The sequence below is a fragment of the Psittacula echo genome (genome assembly GCF_963264785.1).
Source record: "Psittacula echo genome assembly, chromosome: 14".
NCBI lineage: Eukaryota > Metazoa > Chordata > Aves > Psittaciformes > Psittacidae > Psittacula > Psittacula echo.
In genome coordinates this window covers 11,668,832-11,690,732 of record NC_137750.1, presented here as the reverse complement: position 1 = coordinate 11,690,732, position 21,901 = coordinate 11,668,832, and the positions used below count along the sequence as shown (strand labels likewise).

The window sequence follows — 21,901 nt, the reverse complement described above, 5'->3', positions numbered from 1 at the left end:
GCTTCTTCCACTGAGTGAGCAGGAGAACGTGAGGAAAAACAAAGTAGGGAAAAGGTCTGCTGCTTCACCATTAGGAATTACAGTCACTGCAGAGATTCATGCTATTTCTGCTCATCAAATGACAGCAGGATATGCAGGATACCAGGTAGGACAGAGCCTTGAGCCACATGGTCTAATGTGAGGCATTCCTGCCCATGGCAGGGGGTTCGAACTGGATGACCTTGAGGTCCTTTCCAACAGAAACCATTCAGTGATGTGCTGACTTTCCTCCAGCCTCATGCTTAAATAACCCACCCCACAACAAGCCCTGAGACATGCACCTGCAGCCGAGGGTTGATGGTGAAGCTCCCCGCGGTCGGGTTCATGCACGACACGTACTGCACGTTCCTGATCTCCTTCAGCGACAGCTTGGTCCTGTCGTACCTTTGGGCAGAAGGAAACAGCAGCTCAGTGACCACAACCTGTGAGCAACAGCCACTGCCTCTCCTTGGGGCAAGGAGGGGCCGACGTCCACTTGCCTTCAGGGGGGTCAAGTTGTGCTTCTCTCCAAGGCAGGGCACAGGCTTGCCTGCATGTCTGCCCATGGCCTGGCTTCCCCGACATCCACAGCCCCGGATTTCTGCCTCTACTTCACTGTGTCCATACTCGGGAAGAGTTTGGCCAAGCTCAGGTATGCATGTGGCTGAGACCGGACACTGCCCTGTGTTCCCTATGGGGATAGCTGCGAATAGTCCCATCCAACACAGCGCTACCAACTATGGTTAAAACACACTGACCTCCTTCCAAAACATTGTCACTGGTTTCCCTTCAGATTACCTCTGCCTAGAAAATGCTGTGGCTGCTGCCTGACTGGAAACAGAATTAGGTGCAGTATTAGGTGCTCACAGCAGGGTTCATCCAGCTGAGGCCAAGTCCATGGCCTTCCTCTGCTCCCAGCATCACAGCGCACAGAGGCCGAGCATCGCGCTCCCCTTGCAGGCTGCACACTGGGACCACAGGCACAAGCCACAGCAAGAGCAGAGCAAAGCTCCTCTCAAGCCAGGCTTGTTTGCTGGGGACAGAGGAAAGCCTGAGGGTGCGCAGTGCTCATCCAGAGCCTCCAGCAAGCTCCAGCCCAGCAGGATGCCTTGGCAAACACAGGGTGGAAAAGGGAGCCAGGATGTGACTTCCTCTCAAACCCCGTCCCCAACAGATGATGAACAAAAAGCTCTTGGATGACCAAGCCCAAGCAACTTCCTACCAGTGGCCGTAGTCCAGGTGCTGCCTGATCAGTGTATGGGGCTGCACAGTCCCGTAAGCATCCACCTCAGGCATGTTCAGATCATCGATGAAGTACACGAGCTTCTTGGTGCCTGGAGGGCCGTAATTCCTGCCGGCCTTTTTATCCAGAGGCTTCTCAAGCACCCCTGTGTGGAGCAGAGGAACAAAGCTCAGCACCGTGCTGTGTTGTACCTCCTGAGCCATGCACAGGACAGGCAGGGCTCATCTCACAGCCCTCCAGCTGGCAGCTGGGCTGGGTATTGCTCTGTGAGGAGGAAGAGGTGATCGCAGCACCAGCGCAGGATGGTGGCTGTCACCAAAGTGCAGCCATAGAGCAGCTGAGAGCCCTGCACAGGGCTGCCAGGGCAGCTTTTCAGTCTGACCCGACCCAAATCAGAGCGCCCTCAATTCCTCCTTTCAAACCAAACAGAGCAACCCAAATACAATACAGCAAACCAAACACAACACAGCTCCGAAACACATCTACTTCAGAGCAAACAAAAGCTTTTCATAAAAGATAAAGCTTTTTGAATCCCTTCTGGATAAGTTTGTTAAATAAATCTTGCTTGCTGGCATTATTCTGAGCTGTACAGCAGAGCAGTGAACATCCTTTGCTGCCTGCCCCAGTGACACAGGCAGCAGTGGCTGGGCACTGGGGAGGAACAGGGAGAGCTCTGGGCACACGAGCCCACAAGCAAAGCTGATTTTGTGACTGTCAGTGCATTTTTTGCCTCTGTTAAACAAAAGCAATAGGGGATTTGGGGGTAAATTCCTGCACATCTTCAGAACAAGCCAAATAATATTATTTATATAAATGTACCAAATACCCACAAGTTCCCTGCTCCCATCCCCAGCATCAACCCAAACCTCCAGATAATGTGACAAGGCTCAGTTCCAACAGGAGTTATCAAATGACCACCTAGTTTTAAGCAGGGTCACGTTTGAGCAAGGAAAAGCATGCAGAGAAAAGTTCAAGGCTTTGGAAGCTTTTCACTCCCTTCAGCACAAGGCTGAGGTTCTGTGTTGCTCTGAGTTATAAAATGTGGGGAATATTTATAAAGCTGGGCTGCTATTTGATAAAAACCACCCTCCACCGCTGCTCATGGGGCTTTGGAGCTTATTGATCCCTTTGAATGCAGCTCCAGCAACCTTTACTGACTCAGTAAGAGGAAAGGCAAACAGAAGAGCTCTCCTCTGCCCAGAGCCCACGATCGGCTTTCTGCTGTGTGCTCACTTGGAGAGCATCCTCACCCCACGGGGCTCAGTGCGCTCCTGGAGATGGAGGTAGAATTTCATTTACACTGTTTTAGGTGACAGGACAAGGGGTGATGGGTTCAAACTGAAACAGGGGAATTCAGGTTATAAGGCACAAGTTCTTCCCTGTGATGGTGCTGAGGCGCTGGCCCAGGGTGCCCAGAGAAGCTGTGGCTGCCCCATCCCTGGCAGTGTTCAAGGCCAGGTTGGACACAGGGGCTTGGAGCAAGCTGCTCCAGTGGAAGGTGTCCCTGCCCATGGCAGGGGTTGGAGCTGGATGAGCTTTAAGGTCCCTTCATCCCAAACCATTCCATGATTCTAGGATTCTATGATTCTATTAAGGTACTGTAGAGTAGAACGGGAAGGAGCAAGACTAGCAATGTATATGGGACTGGGAATCTTTATTCAAATCACCTTGTGAAAACATACACTTAAGGCATCCCTTATCATGGGCAAAATCTGTCAAGGAATGATTCTACGCTGGGTTTTGTTCAGACCACAGCACTTTTCACTGCTCCAGTGCATTGCAGACAGCTTGTCTTTCCCACTCCTCAAAACTGAGCTGATTTCTTGTCATGGAGCATTGCTGCACAAAGGCATGAATTGTGCTCAGGAAGAGAATGATGGATCTGTCCTCAGTGGAGCCTCTCTCCCCCTTCCATAAACCCACAATATTTGAGGTTTCTGGTAGCAAGTTAAATTAAGTGTTTCAAATAAGCATTTAATCTCAATTTAATGAGGCCTTCATTAACATAGAAAATCAGCCCTTTTTGAGGTTAAACAAGTATGCAGAAGATTCATCACACTGAAATGCAATTACTGGGGATCAAGTGACATGTTTGGGAAAGTTTCATTTTAATTCAAAGCTGTATCTCACAGTATTAATAACGGGTCCATGTCTCTTCCTCTGAGAACCTGACACACTCAGATCAGCACTGAAAGAGTCACTGCAAATGTGACTTAGGGAGTGTGGCTCCTCTTGCCTGCTGGGTCCTGTTCAAGAGAGGGGAAAAAACCCAATACCAAAACTACCCAACACCTATGGCAGTTTTCTCAAGTTAGATCTGGAGTAGAAGGTGCTGAATGACAGAAGCCAGGGCTATGGATGATGGAGGAGCAAAGGTCCAAGAGGACATGAAGAGGGAAAGCAGCCGGCTGGAGGTCATCTAGGGCAATGGGCTAAGGCTGCACCAAATGCCACACGAAGGGCAATTCAGTCACAAAACACCAAAGAAAAGCCCCCAGCTGGCCCCGGGCTTGGGCAGAGTGTGTCTGGTTAAAACCCCTCTACAGATGGCAATGCTGGCACCATGGGAGCCAAGAGGATGATTTGAACCATGATCAGGATGGACGAGGATGATCAGGGGCTGGAGCACCTCCCGTATGGAGCCAGGCTGAGAAAGTTGGGGATGTTCAGTCTGGAGAAGAGAAGGCTGCGTGGAGACCTCAGAGCAGCTTCCAGTGTCTGAAGGGGGCTACAAGGATGCTGGGGATGGACTCTTCATCAGGGACTGTAGTGACAGGACAAGGGGTGATGGGTTCAAAGTGAAACAGGGGAAGTTTAGATTGGATATAAGGAGGAAGCTCTTTACTGTAAGGGCGGTGAGGCACTGGAAAGGGTTGCTCAGGGAAGTTGTGAATGCTCCATCCCTGGCAGTGTTCAAAGCCAGGTTGGACAGAGCCTTGGGTGGCATCGTTTAGTGTGAGGTGTCCCTGCCCATAGCACGGGGGTTGGAACTGGATGATCTTAAGGTCCTTTCCAACCCTGACTGTTCTATGATTCTATTCTATGATTCTACGAACCCACATTTGGAAAGAAGGCAGAGTATGGTACACTCGCCCTGCTGCTCTGGAGAACCACATACCTGTGCTTATAGTGAAGGGCGCGTGCTCTGCACCTTACAAATCCCTGCACCAACAGCCACCTTGTCTAGGAAATTAGGAGCTTTCTTAAGGAAAAAAAGAAAGAAATGCAAAGCTGCTTGGTATCCATGTTTTACACATTTAAAGAGGTGCTGCTGGGGAGAAAAACCAACTGACAAGCCACACAGAAAGGGACAAATTAGCTCTAAAAAACGAGCAGCAGGGCACCAGGCCAAGCAGTATAAATCATGCTTTCCAATGCAAATCTCACAGCCACATCTTCATCCCCACACAAGATGACTTGCTCCCCTCTGCAGAGGAAGAAAGTCGCCGTCTCAGCCCATCGCTCACAGCCAGAGTAAACAGGGACGTGCTGCCAGGGCTGCTGGCATCAATCTCAACATCTGCACACACTCACCCACCCTGATGGAGATAAACGAGGGGACGTTCCACCACCCAGGCAGCTGGGTGGACAGACAGACAGCTCAGAGATCCCACACAAGGAGAGAAAGAGAAGGGGTGCCTGGGAGGGGGAAAGGGAGGCTATAACCATCACAGCACTCAATGAGGGCTGCAGGACTGGCCCAAAGGTGAGATTTTACCCAACTTTTTTGCTTGAAGGACATGTAACCCAAATAATCTGCATTCACACTGTGGGCAGAGGCACAGGCACCATCGCATTGGCTGATGGAGAAAGGCAGCAGAGCCTGGGAGGGTGGGCACCAGCAAGACCAGAAACCCTTCAAACCTGCCCCAGAAAGTGGCCCCACAACATGGCCCCAGGTTACACATCATGGGCTGAGCCTGGGCTGTCACCTATCTAAAAGTGGGTCAGCCCCAGAGAGCAATGTTAAGCTCAAACAGGACATCCAGCTCCAACACCTTCCACTGGAGCAGCTTGCTCCAAGCCCCATCCAACCTGGCCTTGAACACCGCCAGGGATGGGGCAGCCACAGCTTCTTTGTGGTCCCCTGTGGGGCTGGGGAAGTAAAAGGACTTCAGGACACTTGGGTCAAACGAAGCTACATAAAGGAAGCACCTTGGTTCACAGTGACTCATTCAACTTAAAACAAAAGAGGTTGTTTTATTCCTGGTTAATAAACACATGTAACAAATCATTTTCTCTCTCTTTGGGTCAACTCAAAGTGAAAAAAACCCGCAACATTCCAAAATGAGCCACTTTTCAGTAATTCCCTCCTTTCTTTTCAGCTCTGAAGAGAACACACAACGTAAGTGACCTTATCTTGGTCTTAAACACCTTTCACTGATGTGTCAAATCCTCATCAGCCATGTTCTTATGGACTTCCCCAGGGGCAGCAAATCCCTGGGGCTCTAAGCCCCACAGAGGCAGCAAGTCCTCTGCCCTTGGGGATGGGAGACTTTCTCCACAGGACCACGATGGGCTGCGGCAGGAAACCAAAGACAGCACCAGGAACTGGCAGGCCTGGCTTACAGGCTGCACATATCCATTAGCACCATCCTCACTGGTAATTGGGATGCAATTCCTGTCATTTCACCCTGAGGACAGTTTAGATCTCAGCCAAGAAACCCATCCTATTCAGCATGGGCTTAAATTCAAGCATCTTAAAGACACACCTCAAGTCAAGTACTGCATGCTGTACAAAACAGCAGCAGATTTAAGCACGTCCTTTGGCACAGCCCTGAGCTGGAGTCATGGTGTTCAGCACTCAAATCCTCACAATGAAAAACATCACCTTCCACACAACCAGGGGTCTGCTGACCTGAGGGTTTCACAGTTGGTTTTAAGAGTCTGTGGGTGTCAGTGCAGTGCCCATAAACAGAAGCAGCTCTCCCACAGGCCTTCCCGTGTTGGGAAGGATACCCCGGGAATTCTACCTGCCTGAGTCCTGTTACAGGCTAACCTGGCAGAAGTCCTGTGACTCAGCCACCTCCTTACCTTGCAGCATGGCAGAGGTGGTGTAGTAGTTAAATGGGACCTTCTTCACCACATAGGCATCCGTGTCCAGTGAGGACAGCTTGTCCCCCACCAGCACAGACTTGCCTGTGCCGGCATTGCCCACCAGCATCACCGGGTGCCGGCGCTCCAGGAGCCGGTCCATGAAGTACCGCACACGGACTGTCTCAGTGGTGGGCACCAGGCAAGCCTGAGAGGGGCAGAACAAGCAGATGAGCATCCCCATCCCTGCCACAACCCCACAGCCACCTTCTGGGGAGAAGCCAAATTAGGAGAGCCAGGAATGAGGGAGGTGGCCCCAGTTTCTAGACTGCAGCAGGAAGAGAGCTGTTACAGTCAAACTGTACAGAGGGAACCTTGGGAGCTGGCTGCCGGAGCAGCACCTGCATCTCCCCACAAACACATGTTTTCCTAAAATGGGAACAATTTCTAGCAGCCAGCTCCTCACTGTGGCACTTGTAAAAGGAAAGAAAAGCAGAGCTGGCAAATACAATTCACTACCTGCAGAAAGGCTCATTTTGTGTCCAGATCACAAAACCAGCTCTATTTTCAGCCATGCAGAATGATGACATGGTGTCTCAGGGGCTTTGTCACTACACTGTCTCACACCCTGCTTCTCTCTGAAGGATAAATTCCTCCCATCCTGCACCCTGGGCACACCAGCCCCAGGGTCACTGGGGGGCTTTGAGCCTACCCCTCACGTACATTACTCATATTTGGAAGATGGATGGAGGATGTATCTTCACAGTCAAAGCACTGTAGAAAAAGCTGGGTAATTTGGTTGTACCTCATAAAGAAGCCATCCTTATTATGAAGTGCTTGAATGGGACTTCACTGAAATGCCCACATACTAAAACATATGTACTCTTCCCAGACCAAATGCATGCAAGGTTCACGTACCTGTAATGGCATTTCTGGATCAAATTCAAATGGGGGAATAAGTTTAGACCAAGGCTCAAACTTCTTCGTTTCTGGCTCGATGTAAAAGTCAAAAACTGTGCCCTGAGAAGGAAACTTGATGGTCTTGAATTCTGCCACCCACCACTTGCTGAACTCCACTCTGTGGTCCACGAGCTGCAAGAGAGTAAGAGAGAAAATATGCTAATCCGGAGAAATTCATCAGTGCTGGAGAACGTTACCTACCCCAGGCCACCAGAGCAGGATTAGTCCTTAAACACATTCCATTCCATAATGATCTTATCCCTTTTCCTATTATTAAGCCCAATTTTTCATCTTCTTCATTCCTTCTCATCACTCCTATTTATTCCCCTAAATAATTCATCCTTGGTGTTGATCACTCTTGGTATGTCTGAGATTAGATAGATGGATCAATTTGAAAAGGAGAAATACGTGCCCATGACTAAACAGACCCCTTGATTGATTCTGCTTCTTCTGACAGACAAGGACACAACATCCATCTACATTTGTGGTCATGGGTAGCTAAAGCATGCATACTAAAGCCTTTCCTCATAAATCACAGCCCTCTATTAATACTTAGGTTTTGTCTTCTGGCCTCTTTTCAGGCCACAACGTTTAGAAAAAGCCAGATTGGAGACAACAGTGTCCCAAAGCATCAGAGAGGGACCATGCCCCTTTGTGTTTCTGCGCTGCCGTATCAGCGCTTCCTTGTCTGTCCCCATTGTATCTTCCCATCCATGGAGATTTAGAAGCACCTGATTACTTTTCAAGAGCTGGGGGGTCAGTTTTGCTCTAGATGCTGGGTTAGGACTCACAAAATGTGCTCAGTCCCCTGCCTCAGGTTTCCTGTATGACACTGGGCCTGTCACTCAGCCTGAACACCTTCCCATGCAGACAATGGGCACTACAGACTCCTGCCTGGGGAGAAAGGGGTGGTAGAAAGAGGAGGAAAGTGCTGTTAGAAAGATGGCTGTGAAATACAGAATGTGCTGTTCTAACAGTCCCTGGGGCATCTGCAGGTCTCTCCTCCCCATGGCCATTCAATGTGCTTTCCCAGGCCACCAGCACTTTGCCCATAGACTGCTCAGCCTCCAACAGGAAACCTGGATTAGAAGCTGAACTGAACCAAGTAAAGCCTCCTGGGCCACCAGTCATCACGAGACCAGAGGATTTGAGAAAGCACGTTACTGGCATCCATGCTTTTGCAGTCCCGTGCTGTGCAGAGAAGCAGGATAACTGTTGTCCTCCCTTCTGTTGTTCCACCTCCTCGGTGCCAGCAGCAGAGCAGCCGGCAATGGGGAGGGACGTGCAGCACTGCTAAAAGCTTTCTCACAAGGGTGCCTTTACCCCTGCAGAGACAAACTGCCTCCAGCTGCATTGTGAGGGGCTGCCCACACCCCCCAGCCGAGTAGTTCAGTGGAGCTGCTCCAGCCCCAGCTCTATTGCCAGAGCAGTGCTGAACTCAAGCTGCTTCTTTAATACAAAGCCCATATGGATTTCTGCTAATTTCAGAGGCTGGAAATGGCAAATCTATCATCTGGTTTTATCCAGGGGCCCCCACTCCCCACCAACAATCACAGAGTAGCGGGAAGCCTTCCAGACTGTTTCTCCTGACATTTCGGCAGCAAAAGGTCAGCACGAAGGGCACCTTCAATGGAGAGCAATAAACAGATTTTATATTGGATCATTTTTCATCAGGCTTCCCCTTGCTCCGGCTGCTGCATCCTCACACTCACACTCCTGACATTTACAGAGCATCACAAGCAGCAACGCAGAGTCCAGCCTCCAAGACAAAGCTCTCAGAGGGATGCTGTGCCCCTGCAGCACAATCCCAGGCACATGTGTCCGTGCCATTCCTCCCGAGGGAGCCAGGCAGAGCCTGAGGTGCCAGGGATTTAGTGGTGGCCTTGGCAGTGCTGGCGAATGGTTGGATTTGATGATCTTAAAGGTCTTTTCCAACCTGGTTGTTTCTGTGACTCTCTGACTGACTCTGATGTGGCTCAGGGAGCACAGTGCTCAGCTGCCACATGACCATGCTCCAGCCAACTTGCTGAAGGAGCTGTGAGCTCCTACAATGAGACAGCAGCTTGTACTGCTGAAGCAAGGCCAAGCAGTGCTCCCCAGGCTTTGCTGTGTTGCCTTTATGTCACCCTGCACTGACGACACTAAGGCTGAGCTTTCCCAGCTGGCACAGAGGAAATGCAGGGTTAAGGCTTCCACAGGGACCAAGAAAGCTGATCTTACACTGGTCATTCAACAGCCATCAGGCAGGATGGCTGAGCTTGACCTGTGTTGTTATCACTTCCCAAAACATCTACTCCTTACCTTGAAGCACACGTGGAGTCCAGCACATGCTGCTGGTGCTCTGAGGCACATGCAAAAACACAGAGACCCAGTGAGCACTTGAGCAGCCCCTGAGAAGGGCAGTGCCTCCACCTGAGCTGGGACAGGATCTCTGGTGTCAGGTCCATAGAGGCCCACACACTTCCAGACAACACAGAGCTTGACACAAGCCTCCTAGAGAGCAGATAAGGATCTCTGAGCCCTCAACAGCAGTGTCCTGTCACACAGCAGACCCACATGTCAGGATTACACACTTTAAACCTGGGGACAAGGTATTCTCTGACCAGGAGATGCAACCACCCAACAGGTTCCCAGCAGGGACTGGGCAGAACATGTGAGCAGCTCCAGAAGATGCTGCAGGTATTTCAACCTGCAGACTTTGCAGCTACTCATACTGCCCTGTGCTACTCCCTGAAAACCTGGTACTCAAAACCTGGGTCTTCACATGCTCCATGTGCTCTTAAACAGCTCTGACTCCGCTTTTCCCAGGCAAGTCTGGAGAATATCCTTCCCAAGGTCGCTGCTGTTCACATGCTACAGCTCCCACCAAGCAGCTGTGCTTCAGCCTGGCTGGAGATGTCTGTGCTTCTCCCATGTTTTAAGGGCAAGGACCTGAAAAGGGGCTGAAAATGTTCAGTACCAAATGCTGACCTTGAGAAAACTGTCTTCTAACAACATCACAATGCAAGAGATCACCCCCCCTCCGCCCCTGTCTAATGCAAACTGGTGGATTCAGAGCCTGACAGCAGCAATAAATCCACAGGATAGATGCACTGTGGGAAGCAGCATGGAGAGTAGTGCCCTGTCTTCCTCTGCATCTCAGACATGACTGTAGTTTGAACATCAGAGATGCCACTACTGAACCACAGCCTAATTAATCCTCCTGGTCGAAGAAGATCTTGCTCTCTAGATTGTGCCCTGCAGCACTACAGTCCTGGGTGTGGGCATCCATCCACCACGAGCTTGACTGAGCCCAGGAGCTCATGCCACCAACACCCAACAGCAGGCTGCCAGAGGGAGTTCAAGCTGCCACCAACAGCCACCAACCTCAACCTATGACAAAGCACTGACTGGTTTTGTGGCTCAACATCTACCTGCGCAGTCAGAGGGATGGAAGACTGCTCCATTGATATATCCATCTGATAAGTCGGTCTTAATGTGATCCCATTAGGCACTTCCACAGGCCTCTATAAATTAACCTGCACCACACAGATGATAAGGGGCTGGAGCAACTCCATACAAAGACAGGCTGAGAAAGCTGGGGCTGTTCAGCCTGGAGAAGAGAAGCTGCATGGAGACCTCAGAGCAGCTTCCAGTGTCTGAAGGGGATTACAGGAAGCTGGAGAAGGGGACTCTTCATCAGGGACTGGAGCGATAGGACAAGGGGTGATGGGTTCAAACTGAAACAGGGGAAGTTCAGGTTAGATGTAAGGCAGAAGCTCTTCCCTGTGAGGGTGCTGAGGCGCTGGCCCAGGGTGCCCAGAGAAGCTGTGGCTGCCCCATCCCTGGCAGTGTTCAAGGCCAGGCAGAACGGAGCTCAGAGCAACCTGGTCTGGTGGAAGATGTCCCTGCCCATGGCGGGGTGCTGGAACTGGATGATCTTAAGGTCCTTTCCAGCCCAAACCAGCCTGGAATTCTATGATAATCAAACATACCTCTGCCTTTATCTCTTGACCCCTCAGCCCTTCTCCTCTGAGGTCTTTCACAAAAAGGAGCTGTTGCATTCAGGTTTCTAACTTATGGTCACCTACACGAGACCCCAAGGAAAACAGCACTATGTAAAAGGCCTGCATAAAAGATGCTGAAGTGGCATTTTCCTTCTTACCTGGTCTTGAAACATTGATCCACCAAAAGCCCAGACAGCAGCAAAGACAAAGTAAAGTTCATAGAGCTCTTTGGGACAGTCGGGAGGTGTGTTTTCCTCTGTCAGGAGGCATTCCAGGAGGTAGCACAACATCTGAACCATACTCTGCTCAGGAATGGGAATAATCTTCTTAAACCTAAGGGATGGCAATGTCCAGCATCACAGTTATTCAGAATCCAGGCAGGCAAGGCTGGAAACACTTTTTCAAAGCACTTTACTTGTCAGCAGTGCGTGTCTTGCTCCCTGGTACAGCAGGAGAGAGAACAGCCCTCCTCTCCCGCAGACCCGCTGGCCCCGGCACATACACAAGTAATAACAGTAATCAGAAGTTTGAAGCATTTTAAAACTTTGATCCTCTTGAAAGAAGTAAAATGGAAGCTAAAGGCTGTGATTTCCTGCGCACACGAGCACTTCAAACGCGGTCAAATAGAGGAGTCATCAAATAAAACCTTTCATCTTGCCATTTTACATTCATTTAAGCTCCACTTACAGAATTCCAAACTAATACTGCAGCAGCACTCAAGTCCCCCATAAAGTAATGACAGCTATTGGAAAGGTTGCTTCTACAATTTCTGAATTAAGCGAGCTACCAAAACACCCTGCTCGGGGCTGCCTGCAGCTAATCCTGAGCATGTCACCGGCTGCCACAACGGTTAGCAAATGGAGTGGGAAATGTCTCATGGACTCTGCTGCCAACAGCTATAACCAGCTTGGTCACTCAGAGAGCGGCTCCTACTTCAAAAGACCACTGCTATCACTAATGCAGCTCCTTCTGACACATTCTCATTGTGGCTGAAAACTCCCATGCTCAACTGCACCTCCTGTATGGAGACAGGCTGAGAAAGTTGGGGCTGTTCAGCCTGGAGAAGAGAAGCTGCGTGGAGACCTCAGAGCAGCTTCCAGTATCTGAAGGGGGCTACAAGGATGCTGGGGACAGACTCTTCATCATGGAGTGGAGCAACAGGACAAGCAGGAATGGGTTTAAACTGAAACAGGGGAAGTTTAGGTTAGACCTAAGGCAGAAGTTCTTCTCTGTGAGGGTGGTGAGGCACTGGAATGGGTTGCCCAAGGAAGCTGTGAATGCCCTGTCCCTGGCAGCATTCAAGGCCAGGTTGGACAGAGCCTTGGGTGACATGGTTTAGCGTGTGGTGTCCCTACCCATGGCAGGGGGGTTGCAACTGGATGATCTTAAGGTCCTTTCCAATCCTCACTATTCTATGATTCTATGGGGGGTTTTAAATGAAGGTACAACTATGGGAAGCAAGCAGAGGATAGTAGAAGATCCCTTCTTGCAGTTTGTTGGGACTCTACTTTGGCCAGTCCTCCTCATAGGAGAGCTGTTTCACACAATGATAAGCAAGAACAACTTCTGTGTGGGCACCACTATGAAGCCAACTCAAGCTAAGGAGCACCAGGACTCGTTGTTTCTCTGAGCTTAAACCAGTGATGCTCAGGGCTCTCAGGGGCAAGGAGGAAACCAGGCATTCATGCTATGTGGAGCACAGCACAGCTGTGCCCCCTTGCCCTTGCCAGCAGAGCTAGCCCTCAATGGTACCTTGTCCTGAGGGTGTCCAGACAAGTTGGCAGGTATTTATCAAACAGAATGGTCAGGTTGGCTCTCTCAGACTGGATCTCCCTCCTGTCAATCCAGCTGCTCACTGGGGGATTCCAGCCCAGGTCTGATGGGTTGATGTACAGGATGCCTTTAGGCCCATGGTAAGAGAGAACATACAGTAAGGACAGAGAAGCAATTGCTCCTTTTCTGCAGCAGAATTTCTCAGCTACTTTCACACTAGTAAAACTCCACCAAATATGCCTTGGTGTCCAAATACCTACACCCCACCCCACACCCCACCCCACCCCAAGCAGAAACATTAACAGTGAAGAGACTTAACTCAGGAAACTAGGACACCTTCCTTGACCCTACCCCAAATCCAGGACATGGTCTTGCCTTAGTCATGTTACTGCTCTGGGCCTCATCTCCCCATATGTACAATTAGGGGACATCTTCATTCCCTTTCCCATACTTCATGTACTTCTCCAGAATATCAGGAGCTTTTCGGGATAGAGACTGTCCCTCTCCTCATCAAGTCTATACAGGGCTTTGCACAACAGAACCACTCTTGTGGCAACGCTGAAGCCATGGTCACTCATCAACAGTCAGAGAGCTCTGGACAGATCTCTAAGATGATGACAGCTTCCCACATGGATTTGGGGTCAGGATCCTCAGCCTATGTGCTGCAAGAACCTACCCTGGGAACTTTCAAGAGGGACCAAGGTGGCCAACAAAAGACTAGTTAAAGGCATTGGATCCTACTTGGTCCACGCAAAACCCCAGTGTGAAGCTCAGGCCAGGACTCACCCGCTCTGGACACAGTGGCTGGAGTGGCTGTGCGCAGGTGGCTGATCTCAAAGACCAGCCTCATCGTTGGGTTCAGAGGGATTCTCTCATTGCTTGCCAGGGTCAGCACCTGCACGTGGCAGACAGACAGACAGACTAACTCCTCCTCCAAGAACAGGAACGAAAAGCATTCAGCACTTCACACTCAAAAGTTTGGTTGCTGTCAGCAGGTGGTTTCTAACAAACAGAACAATCCTTCTCTCTTCCATGACAAACAACACTCCCTCAGGGTGGGGAAGAAAGGTGTTGGATTATGACCCTGCTCTGTTTTTAAAGGGCCTAAAGTTATGAGCAGGATTTGTGGTCACTCATAAGCCCGACTCCCCAGGAAAGGAGAATTCCAATGGAAACATACTTTGAGCTATTTCCTTCATGTACCATTTTCTTTATGCACTATTGTTTGTTCTATCTGAAGAAACACAACCACATTATTTTAGGGGGTGTTATTGCAGCATCTGCATTTCTCCCAGGCTGAATCACAACACACAATCAAGGAATATCCCCTCTTTGACTTATCTTCATTACCTTATTATCATCCATCACAGTATTAAGAGATTCAATCCACATCGGATCAATATCTCCATCTAGTACCATCCACTTGGGACCATCATGTGTGATGTTGGCCAGCTCTCGCATGATGGATGAAAACAGTCCTGGGAGTGGGACAGGAATATGCTGATGAACACTGAAGTTGCCACCTCTCCAACAGTTTTCTCTACCAGGTTACTAAAAATTATCCTAATTAACGTTTTCCTCTTAAGCATTCAAAACTCTTTACATCAGTACCTATCTATTACTGTCTCACAGTCCGGGTCTGGTCGGCATTATCAGTTACGACCACTAAAAATGACCACAGGGCTATGTAACAGCTTCATTCTCACTGAGAATCATCAGGGATGACAAAAGTGAAGAGCAGGTACTCAGAGGCAAAAGGAGGCATGAATTACACACTACAGAGAAAACCATCTGAATATGCCTTGGAAATTCCTCTACGTGTTTTTCTGCAGCTGAAAGGATATCAGCGAAATCAAGATGCATTAAACGCTGGGCCATGGCTTTAGAGAGATTGAGGGGAGAACAAGCACAGGATGACACTGAATGACAGAACAAACTGTCAGTAAAATCAAGGAGACTGAGAGGATACAGTGTCTCAAGGGGAGTAAATAATGGATGTTAAGAAGAGCAGGAAGGCTGGGAATAGAGCAGCAGCACTGCAGAGCAAATGCAAACTCCACGAAACTATCGCTCTCCTCTCCCTGTGAATACCTGGGGAGATGCTGCTCCTCATGACAAAACAACAGGCGAACATTACAAAAAAAGCTTCTTTTGGTGAATTGTGACAAACACACCAGGACAAGCTGTTTCTTTGGGATCCAGGTCAGCAACAGCTACTGGCATTCTACGACTTAAGACCAAGCACAACAAATGCAGAAGAGCTCATCTGAAACAGGTATCCCATTCAGAGAGGGGTCAAAAAACCCTATCACATTTCACTGGCTCTGCCTTGATTCAGCTCCTGACACGTTGGACACATGCCTTGGAAGCTGCTCCAGCATCATTAGTATCAGAAATAGCTGCTGGCTCAGAGCATCAATGGTTGCCTCATATACACCACAGCAGCAGCAGAGAGAAAACTGTGTGCATCCACACCACAGAGCGATCTTGGGATTTAAAAGAAGAGCTTGGTTCCACAAAGAACACGTTCAGGATTCCCTTGTGGGACCTTTTACCACCTAACCTGTATAACCCTTTCAAATGCTGATAATGAAAGGAGTGACAGGATGAAAGAGGATGAAAAGAAGGGGCTGATCCAGGAAGGGACACATCACCTCCCATTAGGCTGGGGTAACGATTGCCTTGCTGATCTTTGACAACAAGAAACAACTTATTTAGGAATGGTTCGTGCAGAAAATATCTGCCTTGAGACCCTCAGCCTGGAGCTCCATAAACTCCCTTGAACGTTTTGGCTAGAAACCACTGGACAGCCTCTTGTAGGATGTCCCTCCTGCTGCTCAGTCCCACCAGCAGCCCTGACCTGCAGCCACTGCGCAGAGCTCAGGCTCTATCCCCACCTCCCGCTTGTCACTTTGATTTAGAGTCCCTAATTACAATTAAAAAGACATTAACCCTGGCACTGGAGCAAAGTAGGAGGTCAGGAGAGGTCTCCAGCGGGGGCCAGGGTTGGTGGGTGGCAGCTCATCTCCTGGTAGGCTTCTGGCCAAGGATGATTTATGGCAACATCTTCCCTTACCTCCCACACCACCAAAGCAGCCGCACACAGAAATCGAAGCTGCCTTTACCCATTAGTCACAACTGAGCATTTCCACTCCAGATTTCTGTAATCTTTCAGCAGGTTTTTAATGCTCATCTGATTTTCCTCAGGAGCAATCAGGATCAACAGACTGGCAAATGCTGGTGTGCTAGAGATTGGGCAGCAACAGTAATTGGAAAAACACCACTTCTGCAGGTGTGCTACCAGGTATGGAAACTTGGGGATGGCATATTCTGGGGGGCCCCAGTGCACGCCATAGGGCAAAAGGGAACTTTCTTCCATCACCAATGCAGCCAACCCCCAAAAACTGCCTGTGCATTCAGGAACTGGTAAGTGCTGATATTAATGGACACAGTAATTATTATGGCGACAAGATAGAATCACCAAATCCCAGGCTGGTTTGGGCTGGAAGGGACCTTAAAGCTCACCCAGTTCCAACCCCTGCCACGGGCAGGAACACCTTCCACTGGAGCAGCTTGCTCCAAGCCCCTATGTCCAACCTGGCCTTGAACACTGCCAGGGATGGGGCAGCCACAGCTTCTCTGGGCACCCTGTGCCAGCGCCTCAGCACCCTCACAGGGAAGAGCTTCTGCCTTATATGCAACCTAAATGTCCCCTTTTTGTTTAAACCCAAATAAAGCAGATTTATGCTATACTTCCCATTTGATGATGCTAAAACATCCTGTGTATCCTTTCAACAACAAACTCTCACAAGGCTATGAGTGCCTGGACCTCCCTTGCACACCAAGAACCAGTCATCCTGCTGCTGCTCAGGAAGGTCATGAAAACATCCTTCATCTACAGATTCCTTCATGGAACACCGTTTACCATCCTTCCATTCTCTGGTTGCTGGGTTAATGATTCCAAAAAGCTCATCATTGGTGACTGCTTTGGGGTTGAGGTCTGTCCAGACAGGACGTCGCTTCATTAGCTGGTAAGTCTTGTGGAGGGATTTCATCACCTGAGACTTGCCCGTGCCTGCATTACCCACCACGAAGACAGAGTGACGGACCGTCAGCAGCTCCTCCAGCTGCACCACCTGGGGAAGAACACCCCCAGCTTTAGACAAAGATGCTAAACTGAAGCCCAGATCTATAACATTGCTCCCATTGGGGCTCTTCTTTAGAAAGATGTGACCCACAGACAAAGGGATTTGACACTGAGTTTGGTCTCCTTACTCTATACTCACAGTGGGTGAAACCCTCCAGCACTATTCACATCTGATGGCCAACAGCTGATGAGGCTCTGCTTTCCAGGGGCCACACTTCCCTAAGTCTACAAGAGTTTGCCCCTTTGGATGCCTCCAGAGAGGGAGACTCTACAACACCCCTTGGCAGCCTGTTCCAGGGCTCTGCCACCCTCAATGGAAAGAAGTTCTTCCTCATGTTGAGGTGAAACTTGTGTTTTAGTTTATGATCATTCCTCCTTGTCTTGTCACTGGACACCACTGAAGAGTCTGGCACCATCCTCATGGCACCTGCCTTTGTGATACTGATCTGCATTGATGAGGTTCCCCTCTCAGTTTGCTCTTCTCTGGACTAACCAGGCCCAGCTCCTGTAATCTCTCCTCATAAGAGAGATGCTCCAGATCCCTGATCATCCTTGGGGCCTTCGCTGGACCCTCTCCAGGAGCTCCTTGTCTTTCTTGTACTGAGAAGCCCAGAGTCCACAGCCTCCCTCAAAGTCTGCCTCAAGGGGAACACTGTGCAGGAACTTTGTAAAAGCAAAGATGGTTGAGAAAACCCAAGTGATGGATGGTGATGTCGGTACAGCAGAAGATCACTTGGCCTTACTTTGAGTATGAAGTTGTCCTCAGCCTGCAGCCGGAGGTCCAGCACCGCCTGCCTCACCAACGACTCAAAGTTCAGGTCACGCTTCCGAGGTACATCCAGAGCAGGGAAAAGGTCCCCAATGAGCCCCATGAACACCGGCACGTCATCAGTCACAATCTTGGGGATGTTGAAGTCACGAAGCGAGCGCATCAGAACCTGCTCTTCGGGTCGCTCTGGGTCACCTCGTTTGAGGGAGCCGGCAACAACCAGCACTGACTTGATTGCACGTAAGCCCCAGTCGTAGTGATCCTGAACAGGGGAAAAAGCAAAGAAGGAAAACAAAAGGAGGGATGAGTTTGTGCTTAGAGAGTACAACTCTTTGTATTTCTGCTCTGTTAAGACCCTCCAGAGCACAGCTCAACAACCAGCTGCCTTGTGGGAGACCACGGCATCCACCAAGACCTCTAAGACACAGCACAAAGCTTCTGTGACAAGCATCTTCCACCCAGCCTCACGCTGGTACAGCCAAGATCAGGTTTTTCACCTGGAGTTCTGATTCAACTCTTCCCTGGACCCAGCTCTGAGCTATGCAAATGGTGACAAGGGAAAATCCTATGAATTAGAGCTTTGCATTGGAAGGGACCCTACCTGACACGACAGGGAACTCCCTCACAGATGGAATGGACATCATAAACTCCTTACAGGAAAGAGAATCAATAGGAAGCAAGAGACTGGAAAGCAAAGGGTCACTGGATACTACTCCAAACATGGTGTCATTTGAGCCCATTGGAAAATCTCTCCCATTAAGGCTGCTGGCCAAATGCTTTTGTCCTGGCAGATTCTTTAAAGTAAAGCAGTTCAACAATGTCATGGCTCTGATGATCACAAACTTTCTCCTCTGCGAGAAGCTGCTGCAATAGTTCAACAGCAGTTGTGAAGCTTTCGCCATGGAGATGAGTGGCAGAGTGCCACGTTCCTGCTGATTTTGGAGATCAACAGATTCATTGCACCATCCAGCCACAGAAGGGGCTCACCTGCTTGGACAGGAGCTCTCTGCAGAGCTGGTACAGGGTGATGAACTTCCTGGCCAGTGCCCGGGCCTCGATGAATCCCTCAGCCACCAACATGATCTCACAGATCAGCTCAAAGTCTGGCACAACCATTGCACAGGGCCTAAAGAGATGGGCAAGAAAAGACTGCAGAGCCCAGCGGTTGCACAGGGCTGAAACCATCTGCAAATCCCCAATACAAGTGAATTCCCCAAGGAAATGAAGTCAAGCCTGCATGTTCCAGAAGACAATTTCTGCCATTGTTATAAATACAGGTGACAAACCTTGACCTGGACTCACCTGAAAAGAGCTTTTAAGTTCTCAGGTAGCTCAGTTCGTCCTGCATAGCCAGGGTTCATGGTGATGAAAATGCCCACTGAGGGAACTAAGTTAATGTCCTCTCCCAGAAAATTGAAGGATTTCCTCTTTTCCCTTATTGCATCCTGCACACACTTCACCTAGGAACCAAGACAGTGTTACAGTATTGGTGTTATGAAGCAGACAACAGTGCTGCTTTCCTTACACTTGGCTCCATATTTGCTCCCTGCTTTGCTTTGGCTTTTTAGTGACCATATCAAGCTTTGTACATTGCTTGGAGCAGCATCAATCCCCCATCACAATCAGACTTTGACAAAGCAGAAAAGAATGCTGGAGAGACTGGCCAAAGAGCAAAGGAGTTGCAAGAATTTACATCATTGGCTGAGAAGACAACGATGGACGTGGCTAAGGAAGAGCAGCTCAGGTGAAGTAAGTGCCTACAAAACTGCCCACATCTTACCTTGCCTGTTGACATCACCTGTGGGACACTTCTCAGCACATCTCACAACACCACCACCACCAAAAGCTGAATCATCTCTGAACTTCCCAACCCAGCAGGAGGCCGGACGCCTGAGATGAGACTCGGGACTGGCCAAACATCCACAACGCAGCCAGCACCCAAATGCAACCCCAATGACACAATGCAGGTCCCTGACTCCCTTCACCCATCTTCACTCTCCCCGCACACCACTGCTCTTCATGACAACCCAAACCCCTCCTGTGCCTGCTCTGGACCTTGACTGCGCCCAGAAAAGGAGCAGTATTTCCCTTAAGCTTGGCCTCAGCTCAATTGTAAACTGATCACTTGATATTGCTTTCAAAGACTTGGGGACATCAGATGCTTAATTTAAAAGCAAACCCACAACGAAGAAGCTGTAAGACCTCCCCTGACACCTCCACTCACTAATGTATTGTCTTTTGTATCTGCCTGATTGCAAAAGACAAAAACCCCCTTCTTCCAAGGAGAGCAAGTTTATTAAAGCCAGATTACAGCACTTCAGTGAGGGAGAAATTCTCTTTTCACTCCTCTAACCCTACTGCTCTTTGCCATCTTAAAGTTAAGCAATTAATCGATTCTTTCTCTGGAAGGAACTATATCGACATTAGCTGCATGACTAAGACAGCCAATTAAACATCACCATGGTTACAACTCCTAATAGCAGCCAGGAGACATGATGATGGAATGACAACCAGGCTGCTTCCTTCAGATGCTGCGCTCCAGCCAGGAGCGAGGGAACCATTAGCAGTTGAGTCATATCTGGGCTGCTTTTGTTCAGCTTCCTTTTTCATTTTAAGATCCTCAAAGACTTTTTTCCCAATGACAACTTTCAACTAGATCCTGATGGAAAAGAAATTGAGAGGGAACGATACATAAACCTCTCTTCCTGCCTGGGGCTTCTCTGGGACGTCACGTCAGGTACCAATTACGAGTGAAAGAGAGATGAAAAGAGTGAGGAGTTCATGGAGGGGTTCAGAACAACGTCTTTGACTGAAACATTCACAGAAGTGCAGAAACTTCTGGGCTCTCGATCCTTCTTTCTGCAGTACCAAACCCAAAAGGGGGTCTAGGAAGAATTCAGCACCTTAGTCAGACACTGGGATCCTAAAACCTGAACTCAGCTACAGCTGTGTCCAGAGGAACTCAAGATACTTTGGATACTTCAATTTGAAGTCCGCTAAGGTTCAGCACTTTTAGTTCTAACCATGTAACAGCTGTCTTGGTCTGGAGAGGGCAGTTGAGCATCCACCCTCTGCTCAAACTCACCTGAGAACTGAACTTAACTGGCATTTCCAGAGGATACCACTGAGATTTAGGATCTGGAGAACAAACAGACAGAGCTCTCCTTCAAAGCAAGGGCGAGAAGCAGGAGCATGGCCTGCTCTCACTGCTGCCCTGTGGTCATTCCTGGGCTGCCCCAGGGTTTCAGTTCCTGCCATAAGGGATTCGCACCCACAGCACTTACCCTGGGTGCCTCCTCAACATCCCTGGGGCAGACAGGAGCAGGCTGTGGAGCATCTCTCCCTCCTGCAGTCCTCTGCCCTGTGTAAAACACCTCCAGATTTCCTTGTGGGTCAGCAAGAAGAAGGGAAGGAGGTGGGAATCTGCCAGATTACGTATAAGCACAAGAGAACAAGACTCCCTAGCATTTCTCTTCATCAGGTACTGTAGTGATAGGACAAAGGGGAATGGGTTTAAACTTAAACAGGAAGAAGTTCTTTCCTATGAGGGTGGAGAGGCACTGGCACCTCAAATCCACCCAGATTCATAGAATGGTTTGTGTTGGAAGGGACCTTAAAGCTCCTCCAGCTCCAACCCCTGCCACGGGCAGGGACCCCTTCCACTGGAGCAGCTTGCTCCAAGCCCCTGTGTCCAACCTGGCCTTGAACACTGCCAGGGATGGGGCAGCCACAGCTTCTCTGGGCACCCTGTGCCAGCGCCTCAGCACCCTCACAGGGAAGAGCTTCTGCCTAAGAGCTCAGCTCAGTCTCCCCTCTGGCAGGTTAAAGCTATTCCCCTTGGCCAGTCCCTACAGGCCCTTGTCCAAAGTCAACATTAATCTTGAATATAATCCTACTTGTTGAATATGACACGCAACTTGCACCTGACCCGAGGCAATAAGTAACCCCCATAAGCCTGGCAGGCCTCGGAT

The 21,901-nt window shown here is 49.6% G+C and overlaps 1 protein-coding gene across 1 annotated transcript in view; it reads right to left on the bottom strand.

Moving 5' to 3' along the window:
• Positions 1–21,901, bottom strand: part of DNAH9 (dynein axonemal heavy chain 9) — a gene marked incomplete at both ends in the record, with an annotated part of 158,001 nt that overhangs the window by 106,113 nt on the left and 29,987 nt on the right. Inside the window, 12 exon segments of the mRNA XM_080629257.1 lie at positions 321–423; positions 1,241–1,406; positions 6,296–6,503; positions 7,214–7,387; positions 11,400–11,574; positions 12,994–13,141; positions 13,801–13,909; positions 14,365–14,492; positions 16,940–17,150; positions 17,905–18,192; positions 18,918–19,056; positions 19,233–19,390. Of these exon segments, the coding sequence (XP_080485383.1) occupies positions 321–423; positions 1,241–1,406; positions 6,296–6,503; positions 7,214–7,387; positions 11,400–11,574; positions 12,994–13,141; positions 13,801–13,909; positions 14,365–14,492; positions 16,940–17,150; positions 17,905–18,192; positions 18,918–19,056; positions 19,233–19,390 (2,007 nt within the window).